Below are 25,133 nucleotides of genomic sequence, written 5' to 3'. Positions count from 1 at the left end.
GGACCAACTTTTCCCCTGCAAGAAACCTGCCTGGTGAACTCAAGACACAGGCCCACAGGAACAGCTGAAGACCTGTAGAGAGGAAAAACTACACGCCCGAAAGCAGAACACTCTGTCCCCATAACTGGCTGAAAGAAAACAGGAAAACAGGTCTACAGCACTCCTGACACACAGGCTTATAGGACAGTCTAGCCACGGTCAGAAATAGCAGAACAAAGTAACACTAGAGATAATCTGATGTCAAGAGGCAAGCGCAGGAACCCAAGCAACAGAAACCAAGACTACATGGCATCATCGGAGCCCAATTCTCCCACCAAAGCAAACACGGAATATCCAAACACACCAGAAAAGCAAGATCTAGTTTCAAAATCATATTTGATCATGATGCTGGAGGACTTCAAGAAAGACGTGGAGAACTCCCTTAGAGAACAAGTAGAAGCCTACAGAGAGGAATCGCAAAAATGCCTGAAAGAATTCCAGGAAAACATAAATAAACAAGTAGAAACCCATAGAGAGGAGACACAAAAATCCCTGAAAGAATTCCAGGAAAACACAATCAAACAGTTGAAGGAATTAAAAATGGAAATAGAAGCAATCAAGAAAGAACACATGGAAACAACCCTGGACATAGAAAATCAAAAGAAAAGACAAGGAGCTGTAGATACAAGCTTCAACAACAGAATACAAGAGATGGAAGAGAGAATCTCGGGAGCAGAAGATTCCATAGAAATCATTGACTCAACTGTCAAAGATAATGTAAAGCAGAAAAGGCTACTGGTCCAAAACATACAGGAAATCCAGGACTCAATGAGAAGATCAAACCTAAGGATAATAGGTATAGAAGAGAGTGAAGACTCCCAGCTCAAAGGACCAGTAAATATCTTCAACAAAATCATAGAAGAAAACTTTGCTAATCTAAAAAAAAGAGATACCCATAGGCATACAAGAAGCCTACAGAACTCCAAATAGATTGGACCAGAAAAGAAACACCTCCCGTCACATAATAGTCAAAACACCAAACGCACAAAATAAAGAAAGAATATTAAAAGCAGTAAGGGAAAAAGGTCAAGTAACATATAAAGGCAGACCTATCAGAATCACACCAGACTTTTCGCCAGAAACTATGAAGGCCAGAAGATCCTGGACAGATGTCATACAGACCCTAAGAGAACACAAATGCCAGCCCAGGTTACTCTATCCTGCAAAACTCTCAATTAACATAGATGGAGAAACCAAGATATTCCATGACAAAACCAAATTTACACAATATCTTTCTACAAATCCAGCACTACAAAGGATAATAAAGGGTAAAGCCCAACATAAGGAGGCAAGCTATACCCTAGAAGAAGCAAGAAACTAATCGTCTTGGCAACAAAACAAAGAGAAGAAAAGCACACAAACATAACCTCACATCCAAATATGAATATAACAGGAAGCAATAATCACTATTCCTTAATATCTCTCAACATCAATGGCCTCAACTCCCCAATAAAAAGACATAGATTAACAAACTGGATACGCAATGAGGACCCTGCATTCTGCTGCCTACAGGAAACACACCTCAGAGACAAAGACAGACACTACCTCAGAGTGAAAGGCTGGAAAACAACTTTCCAAGCAAATGGTCAGAAGAAGCAAGCTGGAGTAGCCATTCTAATATCAAATAAAATCAATTTTCAATTAAAAGTCATCAAAAAAGATAAGGAAGGACACTTCATATTCATCAAAGGAAAGATCCACCAAGATGAACTCTCAATCCTCATCTTCGGTTGGTTTATATACAAGTGTGCAATTTCTAGGCTTGAAAGTAAAATGATGCTATCTGGTGCTGGATAGAGGAGCCTTATTTTTTATTATGGCAGCTTGCTATTTTTGTAACATGGTGATTTGGTTGAACACAATAAAGTACAGTAGTAACTGATCTCCCCTTCTTCCTGGATGAGTGAGGAAATGATTAAATGTTGATGTCAGCATCCTTGAGCATATTCAGATGAGCTTCTGCTTCTGTTGAAAAGGATGCTGTGTTTGATTGTGGTCCGAAGCTTTGAAGCACTACTTGGCATCTCCTTCCTTGGAGGTCTCACTGTTTAAACATAACAGATTTGATAGCTTGTTGGTAAGGTGAGGTCCAGCTTGTCTCCACTAGGTCATCTTCATGTGAATCTGGTGGTTATACGGTATTGTTTTAGGGATATTTCATTTTTTAATAACGGTTTTAGCTGACATTCATGGAGAGAATGAATCCTTAGAACTGTGCCACTAGTGAAAGGAAATCCTGTCTAGAGTATGTTTCTTTACAAAGCTGTGTCACACCATCCTTTGGGCCCTCTGCTGGAAAAGTAGAATCAAGTCTCAAATAATGCCTTTTAAATTGTATCCTCTAGTATTATAGATGTAGGACAGTACTGTATCATACCTCTGTGGATGTAAAATAGCTTGTACCTGCTTTATGATACATAATAGTGACCGTGCTTTATCAGAGCTGTTTAAAAAAAAAAAAAAGAGTTGCCTTGGTCATGGTGTCTGTTCACAGCAGTAAAACCCTAACTAAGACAGAAGCTGATTGACCTGCTTCAATGGCAAAAGGTGCAAACAAATTACTGTAGCCCAAATGTGCCAGGGAAAGTTCACTATTTATGGGAGTACATCACTCCCTATTCATAATTACTGGAACTCCCGACCCCAGATCACTTTGATATGGGCTTTTATGCTGGATTCTCAATTATGTTTCATTCAGGAAGGGGCTGGTGTACAGAAGGGTATGGCAACATGGATCCATTTTCTTTACCAGTGATAGACTTGGATGTGAGACTTCAGAAGATCGTTTAGCATAGAGCTCCCTCAATTTTCTAAGGACTTTGCTAAATCCTGACAAGAGCAATGTCTGAAGATGAAGCAAGGGGCTTCCTCTAGCAGTCATAATCTCAGGGCTTTCCTTCTCAGAAGCCTGCTCATCCCCACAGCTACCGGATCATAGTTTCCAAATGAGCAAACTAGGAAACGCCATGGCTGCTTGGTCATGCCCAAATACTGTTGCTTGCTACCTGGGAAGTAAATCTTGCTGTTAAATGACTAAAAAGGCTCACAGGTCAGGTGCATATGGGTTTGAAACTCTGCAGCTTTGAAAGGGCACTAAGAAACACAGCTGCATTGGTTAGGTTTCCTTACAGGGCCCTCCCTCTGAGGGTGGGAAACTCTGTGACATCAGGATCACATCCACACCTCTTAGCCAAACAGAAATGTGGAAGTGTTCTTGAAAAGGTTGGTCTCTGGTCCCCCATTCTGTGGCACCATCTATCACCTGCACAGGGAAAGCCTTTTGTAGAACGGGCTCCTGATTCTTTCGTACTAGCACTTCACACCGCTTCCCCCATCAATTGCAGTGCAAACCTCAAAGCACAGTTTTCTAGTTTTTGATATGCTCTGCTGCGTTTTGCTGAGCTAAGCGGAAACATTTAGGTCTTGGAATGTCAAAAGAAGAAAAATGAATCACACCAGCTGCTCAGTCCAGCGTAAGGAGGAACTTTCCGTAAATCCAAGAGGATTTCCTGCAACTCCAAACACAAAGACCTTCACAGACTTCACAGACTCAGCTGCAACTTGACCGGCATACAGGGCAGGAGACCCGGGTCTTTCTAGCCAAGCAGCTAAATGCAAGCTAGAGTTTACTCATTAAATGGAGGAACAGAAGAACAAACCACTTCAAAAATATTTTTTTAGTAAAATTTCTAAGATTTGGGTGAAGCCTTGAATGTATAAGGGGGAAAGATAACAATACCTTCACACAGTCGAATTCCTTCCCTCCAAGCTTTCAGTGGGTCCACCAGGCAAAGCTTAGTTGGCTCCCTTTGCTGGAGAACTAGCCTTGAGATGCTGAAGAAGCAGCCCAAAAGAACAAGAGTCATACCCAAGTCTATCTTATTCTGAAACCCATTGTAAAGCCTCCTACTGAGCTTGTAAACAAGTTGTGAGTTTATAGGGCTCTTTCTGCCTACTGCTGAAATCAAATAACATCTGCGGTGTATTCTGAAGAGTCACCTTCCAAGGTTCACCTCCAGCACATCAACCCGAAAGAAAGGTTGTGCAGACAGGAAGGAGAAAGTGCCCACCTTTCTCAGTCCTCTGTTCTCCCTTCTACCCCCAAAGCAATTCAACTCTCATATATCTAGGAATAGCACTTTTATAAATGAGTTTGGAGGAACTTACGTCAGTGTTTAATAAGCAGAAAGAAAGAAGGACCAAGTATAAAAGAAAGAATGGAGAACAAAAGGAAAGACATTTGAAAAACATCTTGTGACTTTATTATCCCATCTCTTCAGATGTGGAGTAGCTTTAAGCTTCTTTAGTGGGGTAAGTCCAGAAAAGAGGGTACATTTGCAAGCTACTTTACAAAGTGTATCATAAGCCAGATTGCATCAACTGCCAAGTCTCATGCTGCATATTGTAATTTTGGTTGCCTCGAGAAAGTAACGTCTATTCCTTCTCACGGTACATGTCCTAATAGTGACTTAGCGATGGCGACCCATCTGCTATTTCCATTTTAGGACCCACACTGAAGAGGCCATGAGCTACATACTGTCCTGTAAGCAGGAAATCCATGAGATAGAACTTGATGCTTCTCTATTCAGTGACTTATGTTAATAATAACTCCCAGTCTCATCTCATTGGCTAAATCAAGTCGTATGGTCACTGTGACCATTGAACACAGTGACAATTACATTCCTATATGCATGCCAGGAAATACTTCAGAAAAAGTGTTAGAATGGTAATGATCTGCCTTCAACACTTACCCATTCTGTACTCTGATTATATATTTTCCCTTTTTCTTCCTATGCTATTGCATACTGTCCCCTTCTCCCCAGACCCCAAACTCTATTTCAGTTCGGTCATAACATCAAGCCTAAAATCTTGCAATATTCTTTATATCAGAGCCCCATGGAGGTGCTTTAGATGTAGAGGCCTGTAAAGTTAAGGCAAAAGTTAACTGTGCCCACACACGCATGCTAAGTGGGTAAGGGGCAAGATAACAAGATAAGTACACTAAGTGAACCAGTAGGAGAGAGTAGAGAGGAGCACACCAGTCACTGGTCCACAGAACAGCTGAAATCTTTTCATTCTGAGACACAGTTTCATGTAGCCTAGGCTGGGCTTAGCCTCTAGATGTAGTTAAGGATTCCCTTGAACATTGGCTACTCCTGCCTCTATTGCTTGACTTCTGAAACACGCTTGCATGCTGAGTTGATATGGTGCTGGGTGTCAAATTTAGCATCTCCGGCATGCTCAGCAAGAAAAATGCCAACTAAACTATAGTCCCAGCCTGCCTGCATCCCCGCTCCCTCTCACTCCCTCTCACTCTCTCTGTTTGTTTTGTTTTTGTTTCTTCGTTTCTTCCTTCCTTCCTTCCTTCCTTCCTTCCTTCCTTCCTTCCTTCCTTCCCTTTCTTTCTTTCTTTCTTTCTTTCTTTCTTTCTTTCTTTCTTTCTTTCTTTCTTCCTTCTTTCCTTCCTTCCTTCCTTCCCTTTCCTTCTTCCTTCCTTTCTTTCTTTCTTTCTTTCTTTCTTTCTTTCTTCTTTCCTTTCCTCCTCCTCTTCTCCTTTGCCTTCTCTTCTCCTCTTTCTTCTCTTTCTCCTTCTCCTCCTCTTCCTCCTCCCCCTTCTTTTTCCTGTTTGCTATTTGACGGATCTGTTTAGTATTTGAGGTAGGATTTTGTAAGTAGCCCAGTCTACATCTGATCTTGGCTGTACTGTTGTTTACACCTCCAGACAGCTGGAATCACGTATGCAAACTGCCATACCCTTCTTAACTGTTTACTAATTTTCATCACATTCTGTTCCCTTGAAGTTGTTCCATGGAGCATTGGGCATGGGGGAGGTGGGGTTCACTACATACACTTGCTGGAAACTCCTTTCTTTCCCATAAGCATTATTAATCACACATGAGGATAGTAATGGCAAGACATGTACTCGAGAGCTACCCAGCATCCTCAGATTATTTTCTGTTTTTCACAGAGTGGGGAAAAGCAAAGTCATTTTAAACCTTCATCACAATTATAGTGGTTCTTTTTAAGATTCTTGTCAGCCTGTATCACTTTCTGTGATGTCTAATGTTCACCCGATATTTTATTTTCTTTGCTTCTCAAGAGGTTTGCTTCCGATATTTGTAATGAGAGACCAGATGTGGATGAGCCTCTACACCCCACTCAATGCTTTTGGGGCCAGATATAGTCACATGGACTGAGGCATTAAGGGAAATTTCTCTGAGAATGTGGTTTGGTCCTCAGACTTCAGTTGTTTCCTGCTGGGGCTTTGAATAGCAGACTATTACTCAGGCTGGAGATGTATAAGGGACAAGGGACACATGGCATTCAGATGATTACAGAGACACTATATATCTGCAAATCGAAGGAACAAAGATGTAGTTGCATTTATCCCAGTGATAAAAGAGAAGCCAGCCTGCCTTTCCACTCCGTGATGCATCTTGATCCATAAAGTTTTTTGCTTCTTGTGTTTGATATGGATTTCTATAATTTGTATCCATGTGATCATTGATAAAACCCTCTAAAATGTAAAATGTTTCTAGCTTGAACAAATTCTTCTTGGGTGTCTGTGTGCATGATATTATGAAAGATTTCTCAAAGAATACGACACAGTGACAGAAATCACAGTATTTAAAAGCTTATTAGAAAGGTTGGTAGGCAAATTTCCATGTGAAGGTAAACCTGTTCTTACATAAAACACTGTAGCTAACTCAGTCTGGATGAAACATCAAGAAACACATGAAAAAGAAGGGACAGCAAAAATTGAGAAAGAGTTATGAGTAAAAACTCAGAGGAAGAACTGTCAGAAGATGTCACCTGAAGTGACTGGAAAGAGGACGTTTTATGTTTGAGACAACATAGAGTACTATTTGACTGAACAGAGAAAGACGCTGAAGAGTGAGGGCAAATGCCTACAGGTGAGCTTAGGAACCAAGCTCCAAAGGACAGTAAATGGTCACATGACTGACAGGGAGTTTGTAAGCATTCAAAGGCGTGGTTGGTAACAAAGGGTAGAAAAGGAACTACACATAGAGAAAACAATGGTGTATTTAAATAAGCCATAATGCCTGTGCCAGTTTCAGTGAACAGGAAGTTATTGATGGAAGAACAAAGCACACAGACAGACTGGAAGACCACGCAGCTGATTCGACATAAATACACAGCGGAAAGGACATGGAAGGAGGAGTAAGCTTTTAACCCCATAGAAGGGCATAAGACAAGAATGAGCTATAGGAGCTTAAATTTGGAACTTGCTAACTTAAATGTGCCCGTGAGACTTGGAGGCAGACATAGCTATTTAGTGGTGGAATATCACTGGATACCCCAGAAACACAGAGCCAAATCCTAAGTGCTTTGTCTGAATGACAAAAACCTTACAAGCGATGAAAGATAATCTGGCAAAAATAGGTTGATAGGTATTTAGAGAGTGATCTTCAGACTGGACTGTGACATACACACACACACACACACACACACACACACACACACACACACACACCAGCACAAATGAGCCAGAAGTCTAGGATAAGGCTACATGACAAGGGTCCGTTTTGTCAGTGGTGCAGGAAGTGTGTAAATGCTGGTCATTGGCAGCATGGCATGCCTGCTGTGTGCTAAGTGCCATGCTAAACACTGTGCCATGCTCCAAAGGACACAGACAATGCAGCCTCCGTGTGCCTGGGGAGCACAGTGCTCTAATTGACAGGGCAGTTCAAGGCCATCAGCAGAACTTGCTGAGGGACTCCAACTTAGGATGGGAGAGAGAGCCTGGGCTCTCCGCATTAATCATGTGTTCCCAGTGGTTCCAACTAAAGCCAGGAGGAAGTTTATTACATCTTAATAGCAAAGACAGAGTTTCTAATTTTGCAAATAAATTCTTCCAAGTATCTTAGTGGAGAGAGACAGAGAGAGAGACAGAGACAGAGATAGAGACAGACAGAGACAGAGAGAGAGAGAGAGAGAGAGAGAGAGAGAGAGAAAGAGAGAGAGAGAGAGACTTGCTGTCTTCATTAAAGTGAGTATATTGTTTCCTGAACATGCAATTGCAAGAGTTGCTGCTGTTAAATACATTATGGGAATACATATGGATTTTCAAATAAGCCAAATGGAATTAGCCCAATAAATGTTATGCACCGATGCTTTGCAACACTGTTTCAACAAAGAAAATCAGTATTTGGAGGCCAAAGTAAAAATGAATATTAATTATAATAAAATTTTGATACATTGTGGCATGTATTTTTTATAATTGCAAAACCTGGATATACTCCATTGAAAGATGTGGTCTTCATAGATGCCTTCCTTAAAGTGCATCTGTTTTAAAAGGCTCGCACTGCAAATGAAAAGTACTTTGAGTGAGGCAGTGGTAGAAGCATCTGTGGAAGATTTAGAACAGTTTAGAGAATAACTTTTGTTTTTTCTGTCAGATCTGCTCTTACCCTTACCACCTCTGAAAGGAATAAAGAAGACAAACTAGTTAAAATTGAGAGAGAGAGAAAAAAATCTCACCAGTGGCCGGTGGGCACTATTTCTGCCTCTGGATATTTACTTTGACCTACTTACGTACAAACGAAGGAGGGCCTGTCCACTTTAATTTGGAACTCTGGCTTTGACAGCTAGGATTTGCATTTTTTTTTCTGTCAAGCAGTATGCTATTATTCTGAGGGGTTCTGCACATGGATAGAGCTCTCTTCTACCACACAAGTCAGCCACTCAAAAGGCCATGACATCGAAGGACAGAGGAAAAGCACCTCACGCATCCTCCCAGTTAACGGAGAGTGGGATGCTGGGCTTTCTCCAGAGACAAAGCTTTTCAGGGTGCCCACATTTGAAAAGACACGCAGATGGTGCCCCTGAGACCTGAATAGCTCATTCTTTGCAGCTCCAACATGCTGTGCTGTGCTCTCAAAAGTAGCATTTCTAATTCTTCAGCGAGAATGTCAAAAATGTTTGGCCCAGAAACACCTACACAAGCTCTCATGTAAAGAGACAAACACGCGTGTCCCTGGGTCCTTGATCAGACAAATTCTAAAGCACTCTTTTTTTTATTCATTCTAATGACTCATTTTCTGCAGTCGGAGAAAAAAACTCATCTTCACAAAGGTCAATGCTAAAATATCAAGGTAGACTGCCAAACAGAAAAATATCCACCAGAAAACATCTTTATCTCCTCACAGAAGGATTTAGAGCTACACAATAGCTCCAAGGTCACCTGGGGGAGGAGAGGGAGTGATTTTTTTTTAATGGAGTATAACAAAATCAGAATAACATATGTGCAAACAGCAGTCAGTTCAGTTTACTGAGAGAAGGTATCATCGAGTGTGGCAGTCATGTTTTAGCTGCAGAGCCCCCTTACTCTCTTACACTCAGTACAATGACAGCTCAGCTATGGATAAATAGACCACAAAGCCCACAATACTAACAAGATAAAACACAACAATAAACTTTGAAGGATAACTCTGCAACACAAAATAATTTTGAGGCCTATGAACTGGAAGTAAAAATATGACTGGGACTGAGACTTCATTGTCTTTATCTGAATTGCGTCATGAACCTCAGACTCTTCCTTTAAAAATTCATATCAGCAGGACCTACTAAATAAATGATACAAGTCAATTTCGGTGACATGAGTCAAATGGATGTCTCTGGGAGGAAGTGAGTTCACAGATTCAGCTGAGTCAAGACTTGTACACAGATATAAGACATGGCCAGTAAGAACCTGGACAACTCTTTGTTAGAGGGTATCACTACTACTCTGTATCCTGGATATCATGTACATCCCGTTCCTGCCTCTTGAGAACAGCTGGAGCTGGAAGCCTGTATCTAGGCAGAGTTATCTCCCTCATCATGCTGCTACCAGATTTCCAAGAGGATGCATGAAATCCCTTCCCCCAAAGATCACTGCCTCCTTGTTTAGAAGATGCTTGGAAAACACTTCTAAGCTTCATAGTCACTGCTAGGACAAACATGTTTTGATATAAGGATAGAAAGTATTATATTTGTACACACACACACACACACGCATATATATATATATATATATATATATGTAAAATGGAGTATGGAGAAAAGGATAGATGATAGATGGATAAATAGACAGATAATAAATAGCATAAAAAGAAGAAAAAGAGCATATACATATATGTGTATGATTATGTGTGTGTGCATATATATGCTGTATACATAAGTATATGCACCAAGTTAAGGAGCTCCTAATACCAAGTTATCAAGGCAGAAGTTGAGAATATGGCTAAGTGATGACAAAAGGGAAGTTAAAGGGATCTGAACGAAGAGTAAGGAAGTGTGCAGTTGGGGTTCGTCTGGTGTTACTGTGTATTCAAATGATAAACACTGCCCCCCCCCCCAAATTTTGTTGCAGTCCAGATGAGCAGACTGTCACTTATGCCAAGCATTGCTGTGTAAACTTTGCTCATTTTTATTCTCTGACTGGTTAAATTTAAGTGGCTGACAACCAATTCCTGGGGAGAATAGAGGGAGGCAGGACTCGGGCAGAGGGGTTGCAGGTAGGGATCAGGAAGCAGAGGGAAGTAGGGGGAGAAAATGGAGAACCATGAGATGGCCAGATGGAGCGAATCTAGCACAGACAGGTCAACTATTGGCAAGCAACTTGGGAAGTGCAGCTGGGAAACAGCCAATCTAGTGTAGAAAAATTGTTTAGGGGTAATTGCCCAACAATTATACTAACGCTGGTTAAATAAATATATAGGACTCTGTCTTGATTATTGGGGGCGGGGTGGCTAGGTCATCAGAACTAATAGGGTCATTTAAAATCTACAACAACAGGGGGCTGCGCTGTACCTGTAGCTGCTTCGCTGGGGACACTAATTTCCAGCCCAAAGGAAAGCAGAAAGAGATGGAAAATATTCTGGCCCTAAGGCTCTGTGGCTATGGGAGAGGATGGAGGTGGAAAGTGTTTGACCCCCCTCGAGGCATGCCCCAAAAGCAAGGCCAGGGCAGGAGGGAACCTAGCTGTAATATATCAAAGCAAAAAGATCTCGGAAATTTCAAAAGAGCATCTTGTAAGAAGGCTAAGAACTAGGGCGTCAGAAAGCAGCTACTGAAGATCTTGCGGGGTGCGCGTTGACTGTGGAGAGACACTGCAACAAGCCACTCTATCTTCAGCCTCCAGGGACAGGACTCATTACTAATGAGATGATTACTAATATGTGAGCAGAAACTTAAGACTTTCCAAATTTTATGCCTTCCCACCCTCTAAGAACTTTTAGAACTCAGGGTACTTATTTCTTAACTGGTTCTGAAATAATAGCAACCTTTAAAAGAACAGGACGGGTTACCCCTAAACTCCTGCTATCTTCACCCAAATTTGTCAGAGGTTATAATTTTCCACATACATCATCAAGCCTGAATCTTTGTATCCATCTTTCTACTGAACCATTCCGTGGTAAGCTGAGCATACCATGAAGATCTCTTGAAGGCATTTCAGTGAATAGTCCCTAAGAACAAGTACATGCCATTATCTGCTATGTGCTATCACACAATAGCCATCCAATGATCAAACACAGAGAAGCTATTCCTACTGTTCATCCTGTGACTATTCCACCTGCATTCAAGTTCTACCCACATCTCAATGGTGTCCTTCCTAGATGTTCTTCTTTTCCTGCGTTCCCGCTCCTATTAAAGATGGCCGTTATCCAGCCTCTGCCCCTGGGAGGATTCTTCAGTCCATCCTTCTCTTTCACAACACTGACTTCTTTGAGAGCAGTCTGTCTCAGTTCACCCACTGCTGTCCATGATGAGGCTCTCCTTGTGCATGTACAGCCAAACTGTCTCCCTGGTGGTGTGTTATCTTCAGAACACCCTCCCTAGAGGCACACAGGATGTGTCTACTCCTCATTGTTAAAGGATCACCAATCACTTACATCATGTGGTTGGCTGAACTGATGTCACCCAGGTTTTGAATGATAAGTTGACCTTTGTGTCTTACCATTGGTCCTATGCCGGGAGATATTCAGAGAAAACACAAGCACTGTTTCCCATCAATGGACACCCACAAGTTTCAGCACCATTGATGAGTTTTGGCTGCCTTGACTTTTAGGGTTCATGTAAAACATAGATTTTTATGTTTACACATGTGACACAATAGTGGCCGTTAATCAGCATACCACGGTGGCTAAGAGTGTTCCCTTTTTACTTTTGTATTTCCATGTGCATGTCTTATAGGTTTAGACATTCCTATTCTAATCAGTGAGTTGCATAATCCCTTGCTGTCATTATGGGGAGAAACTCATAGATTACACTGTGGGAACGCACATTTTTTTTTTTATGAGATATAATAATGTTAATCTTGGACTCATTGCCACATTTTAACTGAGCCAAACAGGACTGATCCTGGTGCGATCAGAAGTCAAACGCGCTGGATGAGGCTGAGGAGCCCTGAGGAGCCCTAAGGAGCCTCCTCTGCCTGATGTCTTTCCCCAGGAAGAAGTCACTGCACATCCGGACCGTTTCCTGGCCAGGGAGACAGATCTGTGCCCTCTTTCCCCTGTGTTATCCAAGCTCACTGACTCTAGAAGTGGATAAACAGAGTGAGCACATCATGTCCTCACTCAATGAGGAAATGGGATGTGTGTTTCATAACCCCAGAGTCTCTCTCCATCTTCTGGGGGTGGACTACTCCCAGCATCTCATGGCACTGCTCAATGCTGAGGTCCCAGGATATTTTTTTTTTTTTTTTTGGAGCTGGGGACCGAACCCAGGTCCTTGCGCTTGCTAGGTAGGATATTCTTACTTACCAGGAAAAAGGCTGCACATGGCAAGATGACTGTTGCCAAAACAAAAATCAGGGGTCACGTTGCTGTAGTCGGGACTAAGAAAGGGAAGAGGCCAGGACAAGAGCTCACTTTTAACATGCTAGCAAATGTCAAAAGCACAAAGCACTAACGGGACTGGAGCTGATGGTGAGTGAGGAAGCCGAACACCAAATTCCAAATGATGGGCAGAGGCCAGGCAGGGGCCAACATAGACCAGCCCCCAAGGTTCACAGAAAGGGAGGAGACTGAAGCTGCTTCTGGACTCTGCAGGGAGAGCTGTCTGGTCGATCTGTAGAACGAACTACATTCCACACAGACATGATAATTGAAAATTTCCATATATATATATATATATATATATACATATATATATATATATATATATATATATTGCCCAGTGAATTTCCACAGTTGAGTAAACCTCCAGCCAGCATCAAGGTGCCCTTCTGTTGCTGTTACTTCCTTCCCTGTGGGGGTGCTTCTCACCGGCAATGTGTCTTTAGTGGTAGTTCATGTAAATGAGACGGTGTGGACTATGTGTTTGCACCTCTCTTTCCTTCCTTCCTTCCTCCCTCCCTCCCTCTCCCCCCTTTCTCCTCCCTCCCTTCCTTCCCTTCCTCTGTTCTCTCTCTCTCTCTCTCTCTCCCTGAGCTGGTGAGCTGGGGATTGGGATTCAGGACCCTGCACAGTCTAGAGAAACACACTCTTGGCTTCCTTATAACAAGATTCACCACGTAGCAGAGGCTGCTTAGGGATCACTCTGTAGCCCGTCCTGCTTTCATTCAACTCAGAATCCTCCTGCCTCTGCCTCTTAGTGCTAGGATTAAAAGGATGTGCAGCCACATCCAGGGGTCTGTCTCATTTTGCCCAACTTTATACACGTATGGTTTATTCAGGCTGCCTGTGGAGGCCCAATGTACATATTCAAAGTACCTTTTAAATCTCTCTTATGTTCCAAAAATATAAATCACAATATTTGTCTACTATACTAATGGACACATGGGCGGTTTCCAGATTGAAGTATTTTGAATTAATTGTCAGGGACAATCCAGATTTCTTTTGGTGGCTATGTCTGTGCATTTTTGCTGAGCATACGCCTTCCACGAAATGATTAGGCCATATTTATGCTCTGGTAGATGCTGACGAATAAATACATTTCAGAATAATTGTACAAATTAAAATTCCCCTCAGGCACGTGATTTTTTTTTCCTTTGGTACTCCAGACCAAGCCCAGGATCTCATACAAGTTAATTAAGCAGGTCTGGAGCACCGAGCAGTACAGTAGGCATGTTTAAACCATGAAGCTATATGAAAATGACTGTGACTTAAATAGGTTTCCTGGAATAAATAAAAGCTGACTTCAGGGGACAGCATAAGAGTGCATGCATGCAAACCTGGGGAAATTCAGCTAGGAAACAAGTGTGGAAACCAAGTTTCACCCTGCAGAAGAAGTCCCTCCATGTGGACTGATGTCTATATTCAGGTGAGGGCAGGCACGAGGTAAGGCAAGGCCTGTGATTGGGCAGTGAAAAAGAAGGCGGGGCAGAGTTTTTGAAAGGTGGGAGAGAAGAAGGAGAAGAGAAGAGGAGGAGGAGAAGGATGACCCACCCCGTGTGGCTTTAAATATCCACAGGTAACTATGAGTATCTTATAAGGGATAGATAATTACAGGACAATTTGTCTTATCTAGGTGGGCAGTTTATATCAATATTAATAGGCTGTGAGTTTATGGTGTGGACATTTTGTGGAGTGAGAATTTACTCATATAAATCTAATTGATAAATTACAAGCCTCAAGAGTTTTGACTTTGCTGAGTTACTGGGAATTGTGACTATAACCACAAGGGGTGGATGGCTGGCTGCATGGGGCTGGCATGGCAGTGACCTGCCGATGAAGCATAGCGAGCTCTGGGCCAGAGGGTCTGCTGAGATTGGAACACCCGGCTGATGCCAAGTGACCTGATGGGGCCGTCGATAGCGTGGGTTGGTGTTCCTTTTTAAAATATTTACAGTGACACCTCCAATTCACTGATTTCTGAAAATTTTCATAAACCCCGATATTAAAAAATGGATTAAAAAATGTTCAAGAAATGAATGAGCCAGATAGTGGCTCATTCCTGCAATCCTAGCACGTAGGAGACAGAGGCAGAAGGATTGCCCTGAGTTTGAGTCCAACCTGGATGACAGAGTAAGACACAACCAAAATAAGAAAGGAAATATTTGAATGATGTTGTTTTCTAAACCCTTTGGTTTAAAACACCATGTCAACCACATCGTTCAAATTTTAATTTTGAGAGAGAGAGGTGATGAGAAACAACAGAGACAGAGACAGGCAGAAATAAACCAGGGGGAAGGGGAAGGGGCAGGGGGAGAGGGAGGGGTGCAGTGGGACAACGTGAAGCCAATGAAACAACTTGCCAGTGTGATTGGAAGTCACATCTGTCTGTCAGGACCACCAGCAAAGACTGTAAGTCAGTAATTATTGCCTAGCTTAGGATGAAATGACTTCATTCCATTGACATCACAAGACAGTAAAGCAGCGTTTAATTCTGAGAAGTCAGATGATTTTACAGCAGGAACATCTGGAATGGTTTCTGTTAGCTTAGTGCTGTAGCTCAGCTCAGAGATAGGGACTTTCCTGACGCTGTGAATAATATGTAAATGAAGAACTCTTCTAATTAGCTTACCTGAGCCTAAACCACAAACTCAAGAAAAGACCCCCAAGAACCTGCATCAACAAGAAACCAGCAAGTGCCACAGCAAAATGAGACCCTCCCAGGAATGGAGACACAGTAGATGACATGATGTCTCAGGAAGGGTGGACTCTTAGGGGTGATGTATTTCAGAATGTACTCAATGAGTAAGTAGAATCAGATTTCAAGGGACAAGGAAATCTGGGTCCACTGCTGAAGAAATGACAATAACACCCAAAGCAGACAAGACAGCTTGCTTGCTGAAGCTTGTGCTTAATGCTGGCCTTGGGCAGCCATTGCACAACCCCAGACCACATAGTGATGACAAGCCTTGGAATGTATGGCATTTGCAAGGCTGTCAGGATGGAGGGCTCAGGCAAGCCCAGGGTTCTGCCAGCAATAGAGCTGAGGTGGTGTTCTAGGCACACCCAGGTCCTCCACCTTTGAAACCTGAGCTTCAAAGGCAAAAGTTAAGCCTAGCTGCAAGAAAGATAGATCAGGGCTGAATCTTTCAAGATGATAAATCCCAGCCAACCACACTGAAGGCAGGGGTGGTGGTGTAATTTGAGCTGTAGATGTTAATGTGGAAAGAGCCTTTAGCTGGGAAAATTTTCCATCTAGGAGAAAGGCCAATGAGGCCTTGATCTTTCAGCGCCCAGAAGCGGCTGTCAGGGTTTGAAGAGAGTCGTGGTGATAAGGTGGGGCACTGAGTGAGTAGGGAGACTACCTGGGCATGCACAGAACGGGAAAGGAAGTTCATTGCCTGGGTGATTGTTCACTTTGAAAAGACAAATTTCCACAGACATTTGATAGATTCCTTCTTTTAAGCGGATGTAGTGGTGCCCAGAACTTGGATGGTGGAGGCAGAAGGATCAGGAATTTAAGGTCATCTTCAAGAGTCTGAGTCTAGCTTGGGCTATGTAAGTCCCCATCTCAAAAAAAGAAAACAAAAGAACACACGCAAAAAAAGCATAAGCAAAGTTAATTTCATTATACTCTCAATTCCTAAAAGCAATATATATATATAGTATATATATACTATATATATACATATATATATATAATATTTATCTGCATAAGCTAGCTGTGGCATATATTCTCAATTGAAAGCTGAAAAATTTAACATTGGGGTATTGGTTAGAACTATATCTTCTATACTGTAGTTAATTACGTGTGCTATCAGTGCTGTATGCAGACCGTGTGACTTTTATCACAGAAGTCATGTGTGGAGACGTGTCTTATCTTCTAGAGCATCTTACAATATAAACAATGAAAGCAGGGTGAGAGGGGGATGGCTTATTAAAACCTTCTGGAGGTGCTTGTTCAGTCACAATGTGAGTGGTCATCTGAGGAAAAATTAAGGTTTTTTGTTTGTTTGTTTGTTCATTTGTTTTTGTTCCTTTTTGCTGTTTTTGAGTCCAGGTTTTCTGTGTAGCCCTGGCTGCAATTCACTCAGTAGACCAGGCTGGCCTCAAACTCACTAAGATCTACCTGCCTCTGTCAACTAAGTGCTGACCCTGAAGGTATTTATCACTACTACCTGGCCAAAAAAATAAGTTCTTATTTCAAAGGACTGAAGTGGAAACAAGGCTTCCTTGGAAAGTCAGTTGTGTTGGATAGTGTTTTCCTGAGTCAAACACATAAGCGAGTGTTTTCCTGAAGCAGACACAAGTGAAAGGACATTTTGCTAAAAGCAAGAAAGTGAAAGGAGATGTGATGAAGGATTCTTCAATAACCACATACTTTGTTTGTGTAGTTGAGCTTCATTTGTAGGGACTCCATAGAGAGAAAGACACCAAAAAGCTTCTGGTGGTATGCTACAGCTTTTTGCTGCTTCCTCAGACCCCGACTGATAAGCAAAGTGATGTCACCTGATTTAGACGCACCTGGAGTTTTCCTAAGTCAAACTCAAATGCTGAGGCAAGACCCATGGAGGACCTGTGATGTTTGGAGGGTGTAAAAATAGGACTCAAGGGTTTGTGAGAGGATCTTGGATCTTGGGGCTTGCCTTGCTTGGATAGCTAAATACTTCTTGGTTCCATGTCTTCACTGATCTCTTCCTTGAGAGAGGCACTGACAAAAATTTCTCCTGGCATTCCTGTTGGCCTTGGTTCCTCCCGCTGACTCATGTTGATTTGGCTGAGGCCTGGCTGTCCCTGCTAGGTTGTGTCACTGCTGCTGTTATCCAGACACTACTGACCTGGACTGCCAGTGTATCTGTGCAGTGTTTGTGAGTGGACTGAGTTGCCGCTGCTGACCTGTGAACTGAACAATGAAATTTCCAGACAATGCTGATGGGAGTTGCTCCAAAGAACCATTTCTAAACAGGTTCACTTCCACTGTATCCTTTCTTTTCTACTACCTCTGGTGGGTGGTGGGCTAAAAGGGAGGTTAAAGCATTTAAGAATCATTATTAAAAATAGGTTTTGAAAAAAATTAAAGCATCAAGTACTTCTAAATTCCTTGGGGAAAGTTTATGTATTAACACTGCCAAGTATAACCGAAACATTCCCAGACTTCAGTACCTGAAGGGAAATGGGAATCCCTTCATCACATCTCCCTTGAGATGATGTCCACATGCTCTGGCTACCATTATTAAGATTTTAGCAGAACCTTGGTAATAGGAGAGTATAAATGCAGGTTTATTGGTGGCTGCTCTGGGTGGGTTCCTAATCTCACAGGAGGAGGTCAGTGAAGTTGCCATGCAGATGGGGGAGGGAGGAGGGTGGGCAAGGACAGAGAAAAATTCAAGGCACACAGGAAGCAAAATGTCTGGAATACATAGGGAAGAGCCTATGTTCTTGGAAAGTTAGTGGGGACAGCAGGGTATGTAAGCCATGCTTTGCTTGTAACAGGTAGGGATTGAGGGTTCCTGGGAGAATTCGGAGGCCAGGTCTGCTTTGATATGTTATATAGGCACCTCAGCTACTTGTTCCAGATCTGAACCCCAGTACTTGGGGTTCTGTCTTCAAGGCTGATTTCATAAGATCATAAGGTCACAGGGACGATCTAAAGTGTAGGTGTTTGCTGTCTGTGAGATACAGTATACCTACCATATCTACTGGTAAGTGCGGCCCCAAGCCCATAAGAGAACAGAGGCAGAAAGATTAACTCTCAACCTCCCATTACCGGGCAGCTCTGCAGCAGGCTGTCAATCAGGAGGTTCTTTCTCTGAGCTTCTCAAGCTCTTCTTTGAAAAAGGTTATAAGCTTACATGGGAGGAGGTTCCCACCATCTGGGGGGTAAAGGAACATTCATATCTCTCAAAGGACTCAGAGAACTTTATCCAAGAAGACTTGACAAGGCCACCCCACCACTCATTACCACGAGACCACCCTTGTTCTGCCGTCTCATCCTGTAAGTGTCTCATCCTGTAAGAGTGTCTACTACACATGACACCTAGGTGTAAAAACCATGAAGAGGTTCCCTGTGTCCTTGGGTCTTCATTTCTGGAGGATCTTGTTTCATGTAAAACTTAGATTAAATGACTAGCTGTGCTTTTGTTAATCTGTCTCTCTCTATAGGGACCTAGTCCATGAATCTAAGATGGGGAACAAGGATTAGTTCTCCTCCCATAGCTGCCTGCAGTTTATTTGAGTGAACACTACTAATCTGTCAACACTTCTAAAAACAACGGCATGCATCCCATCTCTTTGGGCTGCCAAAACCTTACGAGACTCTCGGTGTCCAACTGCACCAGTTTTCCTTCACTTTCCACCTTGATGAAGGTAAAATGAAAGAGGGTTCTTCTTCTCAATTCTGGACCTCCTGGATGCTTTGTGGTAAAAATTGGCCTCTTTGTGCAAAAAGTTCCATGAGTTTGTAATTGAAGAGTGTTGCAGTAGAAATTAAAAAGGAACATTTGCTATCAGTTCCCAAGAGCTAGATCTGCTCTCTGGCTGCTACTCTGCAATGCAGTCCACAAGCCGCCCTCTTCCGGCTGTCTCCCTTTTAGCCATGCTCTCTGAGAGGTCCCCTAGGTTGTAGCTATTATGCTTGGCGCATGTGCGTGTGTGCCTTACAAAAACTTTGTCCCCGCCCCATGCTCTACTGTCCAATCATGTATCTCCTTGACATCAACCTACAGAAGAGGATGCCAATGTCCACTTTGAGTTTGAACCAATAGAACTGCAACTAAAAATTAGTCTTCAAGTCCTTCAACAGCACCTTACCCTCACCTCCATACTGGAGGCTCACAGGCTGTCAGCTGGGCAGGACTCTCCTTACTGCCTTTCCCAGCTCACACTTTGCCCCAATAGTCCTGCTATTTGAAAAGGCAAATGTCCTGGGACCCAGGCTTTAACTGTTTTCTGAAGGTGACACGTAATTTATGGCAGAGTAGAAATAAATGTGGCCGAGATGATCACTAATCATACCCACTTTGGAAGTGTGTATGTCAGTCTTGCTGGGACAGAAGCCTAGTCAGGACTGTAACAATGAACCTTCTGCAAGTCTAGATGACCACCCTCAGATCCAGCCTAGCTACATTGCAGCCTGTTTGCATGCAGTCACGGATCAGCAGGTCTCCTGGATAAGAATCTCAGCCAACCGCTGTAATATAGGTAGACTAGGACATTTTAGATTGCTCTGGGACTGAAATCCGATAGTTACACTAACGAAGAGGTTCTGTAAGCGATTTTTACACCCATTCCTTTGATTTTTTTTTCCAGTTCAACAAAAGTCTTGGAAACAATATTTTAAAGAATCACTTTCATATGAAGTATTGATAAACAGAAACATTGCCCCCTACTTGACATGAAGAATAATGACCCCATCCTGTGTCTGTGGATAATTACTTCCTTAAACACAGCAACCCAAACCTGCCAGAGATTCTGCATCCGCGTTTTTGTGGTCTCCTTTCTTGTAGGTTGTTTGTGTATGTTTCTTAGTATCTGTTTGAGCATCCTGGGCACTGTTGATTTTGCAACGGGGTTTGGCTTAATATAACCCCAGGTCTGGTATTTTCTAGTCCTTCCTCTGTGTTACCTTTTGAACACCTCACACTCTTAACCTCCAGAAGGAAGTTTGGAGGACTGCCACTTAACCACCTCCCTTTTTACTAGAAAAGTCTTGCTCAGTCATTTGAGAAGAATTAAATAAAAATGAGCAGCAGTGTGCTCACCTACTCAGATGTTTTCCCTGGCAGATATGATACAGGTCTTACTGAGTGCCTTTATCATCTGAATTATGATTCCCCAGGACAGGCATTTTATGATAGCCTGTGTGAACCAAGCACAGGACAAACACAAAAACAAAAACAAAAGCCACAGTGACCTCTTTTATAAAGTTATTACATAATTAATTAGAGACAAACAAGGTTTGACAAACTACAGTCCAGTTTCAACCCCAAATCTATGGATTGGTTTGTTAATAAAGTTTTACTGGATCAAAGTCACATCCATTGGTTCATACCTATTGAAGACAAACTCCACACTACAATGTCAAGGCGTTTTCACAGTAGTTTCATGCCCTGCATCTAAATTAGTTATTGCATGTTCCATTAGAGAAACAATGATCCAAAACAAATTGATCTGGGATTATCAGATTAAACAGTACCTACCTGTGCTTGTTCTAACTGAAGCAGGGGCATCCAAGGTAGGCATTTTAGATATGCAGGTTACAAGACTTAATTTATTTTTTTAAAAAAAGGAACTGTGTGCAAGTAATTTGGATAATTTATAGACAAGTTATTTAATGGGCCACTGTGTGTGGCAACTTTACAAAGAGGATTAGATTACACAGAGTCTGAGAATCCCTGCCTTCTTGGTGGGGCATCTTCTAGAGGTCATTTTAGATGAGTGTGGTGTGGGAAAAGGCAAACTGATAAGCCCCCAGGCTTATCAGTAATATACGTCTTTAAGGAGAGCCAGCCTCAAGCAGCAGCAGCAGCAGCAGCTGGTGAACTTGGCAAGGGTGATTGCCCTAGCCCCCAAACTTTCTCTGGCTTCACATAAAGCTGGCTTCTCTATTGCAGCAGTAGTTCACCACTCAGAACATCTTGGTGACAATGACATTGCACCAGTGCCACAGCTGCATACAAGTCTCCTCTTGATACACAATTTCCAGGATCCTTTCTTCATTTCCAAAGTGGGAGAAAAGCCCTTGGAACCATCCGTATGTAAATCCTAGGAAGGCATTGGCTTCCTCTTACTTGTGACCTGCCATTACCTCAAGCATGAAGGTTATGTGGGCATTGAGGGGTCTAGGAAAACCTGGTATGGCCTTTAGGGAAAGCTACGAGGAACGATGGGAACGTTCCTGAATATTGGGAAATGTTTTCTCAAGATCAAGAGATTTATTGGCACGCATTTCAAATTAGAATGGTAGCTGCCAGGGCTCTCTCCATCCAAGGGCCACATCAATACACACAATGGCCCAGGTGGCCTGAGCAATTTAGATCCTGTTAGGTAGTATCATCACACATAGTTTTGGAATTCCTCCTGACTTTGTCGCCAATTTGCCTAAAAACATTATGGGTAACAAACCAGGTATTTGTTTAAAGTAGCCAAGCGAGGTCTGGAAACCAAAACAACTTCTCCCCAGCTCAAAGACTTGGCAGTCCTCTGGAATGACTTCCACACAAGCAGTTGGAGGAAGCTGCCCCTGTGAATGCAGGCTTACAGCAACACAGCACCTTTGTTTGTTCTGTGAGGTAGAGAGAGACTCAGTCCCTGCTGGTGTAAGGTAAAAGTCTGAAAGAGAGCAGGAATATCAGCCCCAAATATGCCACACTGGCACAGGTCATTGTTCTCATCTGTGAGGAATTAAGAGTAACATCTTAAGAACTTCCTATTTTCTGCCTTCCCAAGGGATAAAATTCCCTTTGAGAAAGTGACAGGCACTTACCTTACTGACAGTATTCCCAACTCTCTCTCTCGATCTCTCTCTCTCTCTCTCTCTCTCTCTCTCTCTCTCTCCCTCCCTCCCTCCCTCCCTCCCTCCCTCCCTCCCTCCTGTGCCGGCATAATACTTATCACAGGAGACAGGACAGGGAAGGGTTCTGATAGACGCACTGAACAGTCTGTCTCTGTGGGTCAGTGAACTGTGCCAGGAAACGTAGTGTGGCTGAACAGGTTCAGAGTCACCAGCACCCAGGCACTCACCTGAGACAGTAGGAAGCTCCCTTCTCTGTACCAGATTCCTGGCTTGGAATCCGTGCCACAATTTCCACACAAGGACCATGACCTCTCTCCATGCTAATGAGATAGCTAGAGGCCCTGAGCCAATGAGCTTCCCTTCCCAGACATTTTCCCTGTAAAAGGTATTTAGTCTCTGGTCTACACTGAGGAGTTGGTCTTCAGCCATTTTCCACAATGAACAGTCAATTGATGGTGTGGATAAACACGGACTGTCTCTTTCATGGAGAATCACCATTGGGAGCATGGAGAAAGCCTTCCACTACTGAGTCACTGCCTGTCTCCTGCAGAGGGCCTCTCTGCACTCCCAGACAACCATCCCTAAGTTAAGGACTTTTGCCATCAATGAGCTAAGCTGAAGTTCCCATTCCTCAGGCCCTAGGCCTCTACTTCGCTGAGTTTCAATTTCCCAGTGGCACTTCCTCTACACAGTGGTGGGGTAGAATGCAGACCTACATACCTCTACCAAATATTTCTCAGCCAACATCCTAAAATCACCAGCCTTTAAAGAGGGTTCTTCTTTTCTCTGCTCAGTTTTGTTCATCATCCTCTGCTTAGATGGTGGATTTGCTGGCTAACTTTAAGTCAACCTGATACAAGTTAAAGTCATCAGAGAGAAAGAAGCCTCAATTGAGAAAATGTCTACATAACATGGGGCTGTACAAAAGCCTGAAGGCATTTTCTTAATTAGTGATTGATATAAGAAGTGCCAGCGCATGGACCAGCCATCCCTGGGTTCTATAAAAACACAAGGCTGAGCAAGCCATAGGGAGCAAAGCCAGTAAGCAGCACTTCTCCATGGTTTGTGCATTACCTCTTGCCAACAAATTTCTACCTGTTTGAGTTCCTGTCCTGACTTCCTTCAATGATGAACAGTGATGTGGAAGTCTAAGCACAATAAGCCTATCTTTCTGAAGTTGCGTTGGCCATTGAGTTTCTCAGCAATAGTAACCATAACTCAGACAAATGTAACAGGCCCCGACTCTAGCCATGCCCTTGATTCAGTTATCACCGACCTCAGCATGCATGTTCCTTTAGCAGGCAAGTAACAGTTGCTGTCAATCTTTCCAATGGCTTGAGTCAGACATTAGTTCCTAAAACAGAGAGTAAAGGAAAGAAAGGGTTTCTCTCTCCCCTAAAATCAGAGGGGAGATGACAAGGCATACATTAGTTGACACAATAGTTAAGGTTTTCAAATGCTTAAGAAGTTTAAAGGGAACAGTCCCTGCCAAGGAATTCTTTGTCTTCACTGCTTCAGAATCCATATTGCTTCAGTGGCCTTTGACTAGGTTCTAGAAGAAAACATCCCGGTCATAGCATGATCTCACTTTGGAAAATAAAGATTCCCATTGACATCAACCTTCAAACACTCATGAAAGAGAATACGTGACAAGAATAGGCATAATAGAGCAAATGGATCATTTTAAGCAGATCTAGATCCTATACTGGTATTAACAGCAGCCTCTAATTTTGAGTCCTTTGTACACCACTACCAATAGTACCTTAGTTACCACGCTGTACTCAGTAACTTACAAGGTGCTAATGTGTTGGCTCATTGGGTGAGGTGGCTTGTCACAGAGCCTGATCACTTGAGTTTAATCTCAGAAAGCCTTGTGATAGAAGGAGAAAACTGATCCCCATAAGATGTCCTCTGACCTCCAGAGGTTCGAGGATGTGTTTGTGTGCATACGTATAAATAAATAAGTAGATGTTTATGTTAAAAGAAATCAGTAACCTATGAAACAAGGACGATTACATTTATTTTACACAAGATGTAACACAATCAATTTAAGCTTGTCCCTGACTAGCTTACAAATAAATGAGACACAGACTATGGTTATTTTATTTGTCTTTGACAATTACTGGGGGTCACCCCTAATCTATTCTTCTAACTACTGGCCTGGCTACCTTCCCAGCAGTGTACCTCAGATACTGGCTGTTTTTCTTAGCTATATACTTATCATTCATCTCTCTCATCTTCCTCTCCCCTTTCCCTCCTCTTCCTCCTGTTCTTCTTCCTTCTGCTCTTGGTCTCTCTCAACAACTCTGTCTTCTCCAACCCAGCCAGGTAACTCAAAACCCACCTACCTCTAATCCCTCCAGTAATTGGCTGTTGCCAACAGTTTTAAATTAAGGAACTAGGTTTGTATAACAAAAGTTTGTAACTGTGAGTAGGCTTAAACCTACCCTTCAGGTACAGAATTTAGCATTATGATGCATAGCACAGACCAAACTTCAACAGAAGAAACCAATCCTAGGAGACTCATTGTTTTGCTAGATCGCATATGATTAACCCAGGACTGTCTGCTCCAAGAGCTAAGATGTGCAGCCTGTATGCTAAGCACCAACTCTTTTCTAGACTGGGGTCTCCTCCCGTGAAGAAGCATCTGTTAAAATTCACAACCAAAGACAGATATTTGCCAAAAAGTACATTCATTTCCCAAGGGCCTGCCATATGTCAGGCAATGTACTAAGTGTCAG

General features: G+C 42.7%; 1 protein-coding gene across 1 annotated transcript in view; it reads right to left on the bottom strand.

Moving 5' to 3' along the window:
- Positions 1-3,489: 3,489 nt before the first annotated feature.
- The window catches only part of LOC134486093 (uncharacterized), a 48,175-nt gene continuing 26,531 nt past the window's right edge, over positions 3,490-25,133 (bottom strand). Inside the window, 6 exon segments of the mRNA XM_087654912.1 lie at positions 3,490-3,635; positions 5,354-5,450; positions 5,452-5,681; positions 11,636-11,876; positions 19,190-19,310; positions 22,138-22,270. Of these exon segments, the coding sequence (XP_087511038.1) occupies positions 3,490-3,635; positions 5,354-5,450; positions 5,452-5,681; positions 11,636-11,876; positions 19,190-19,310; positions 22,138-22,270 (968 nt within the window).

Source organism: Rattus norvegicus, chromosome 3 (assembly GCF_021556685.1).
Source record: "Rattus norvegicus strain SHRSP/BbbUtx chromosome 3, alternate assembly SHRSP_T2T, whole genome shotgun sequence".
NCBI lineage: Eukaryota > Metazoa > Chordata > Mammalia > Rodentia > Muridae > Rattus > Rattus norvegicus.
Note: the sequence above shows the minus strand (reverse complement) of the source record. Positions and strands in the feature narration are given on the sequence as shown.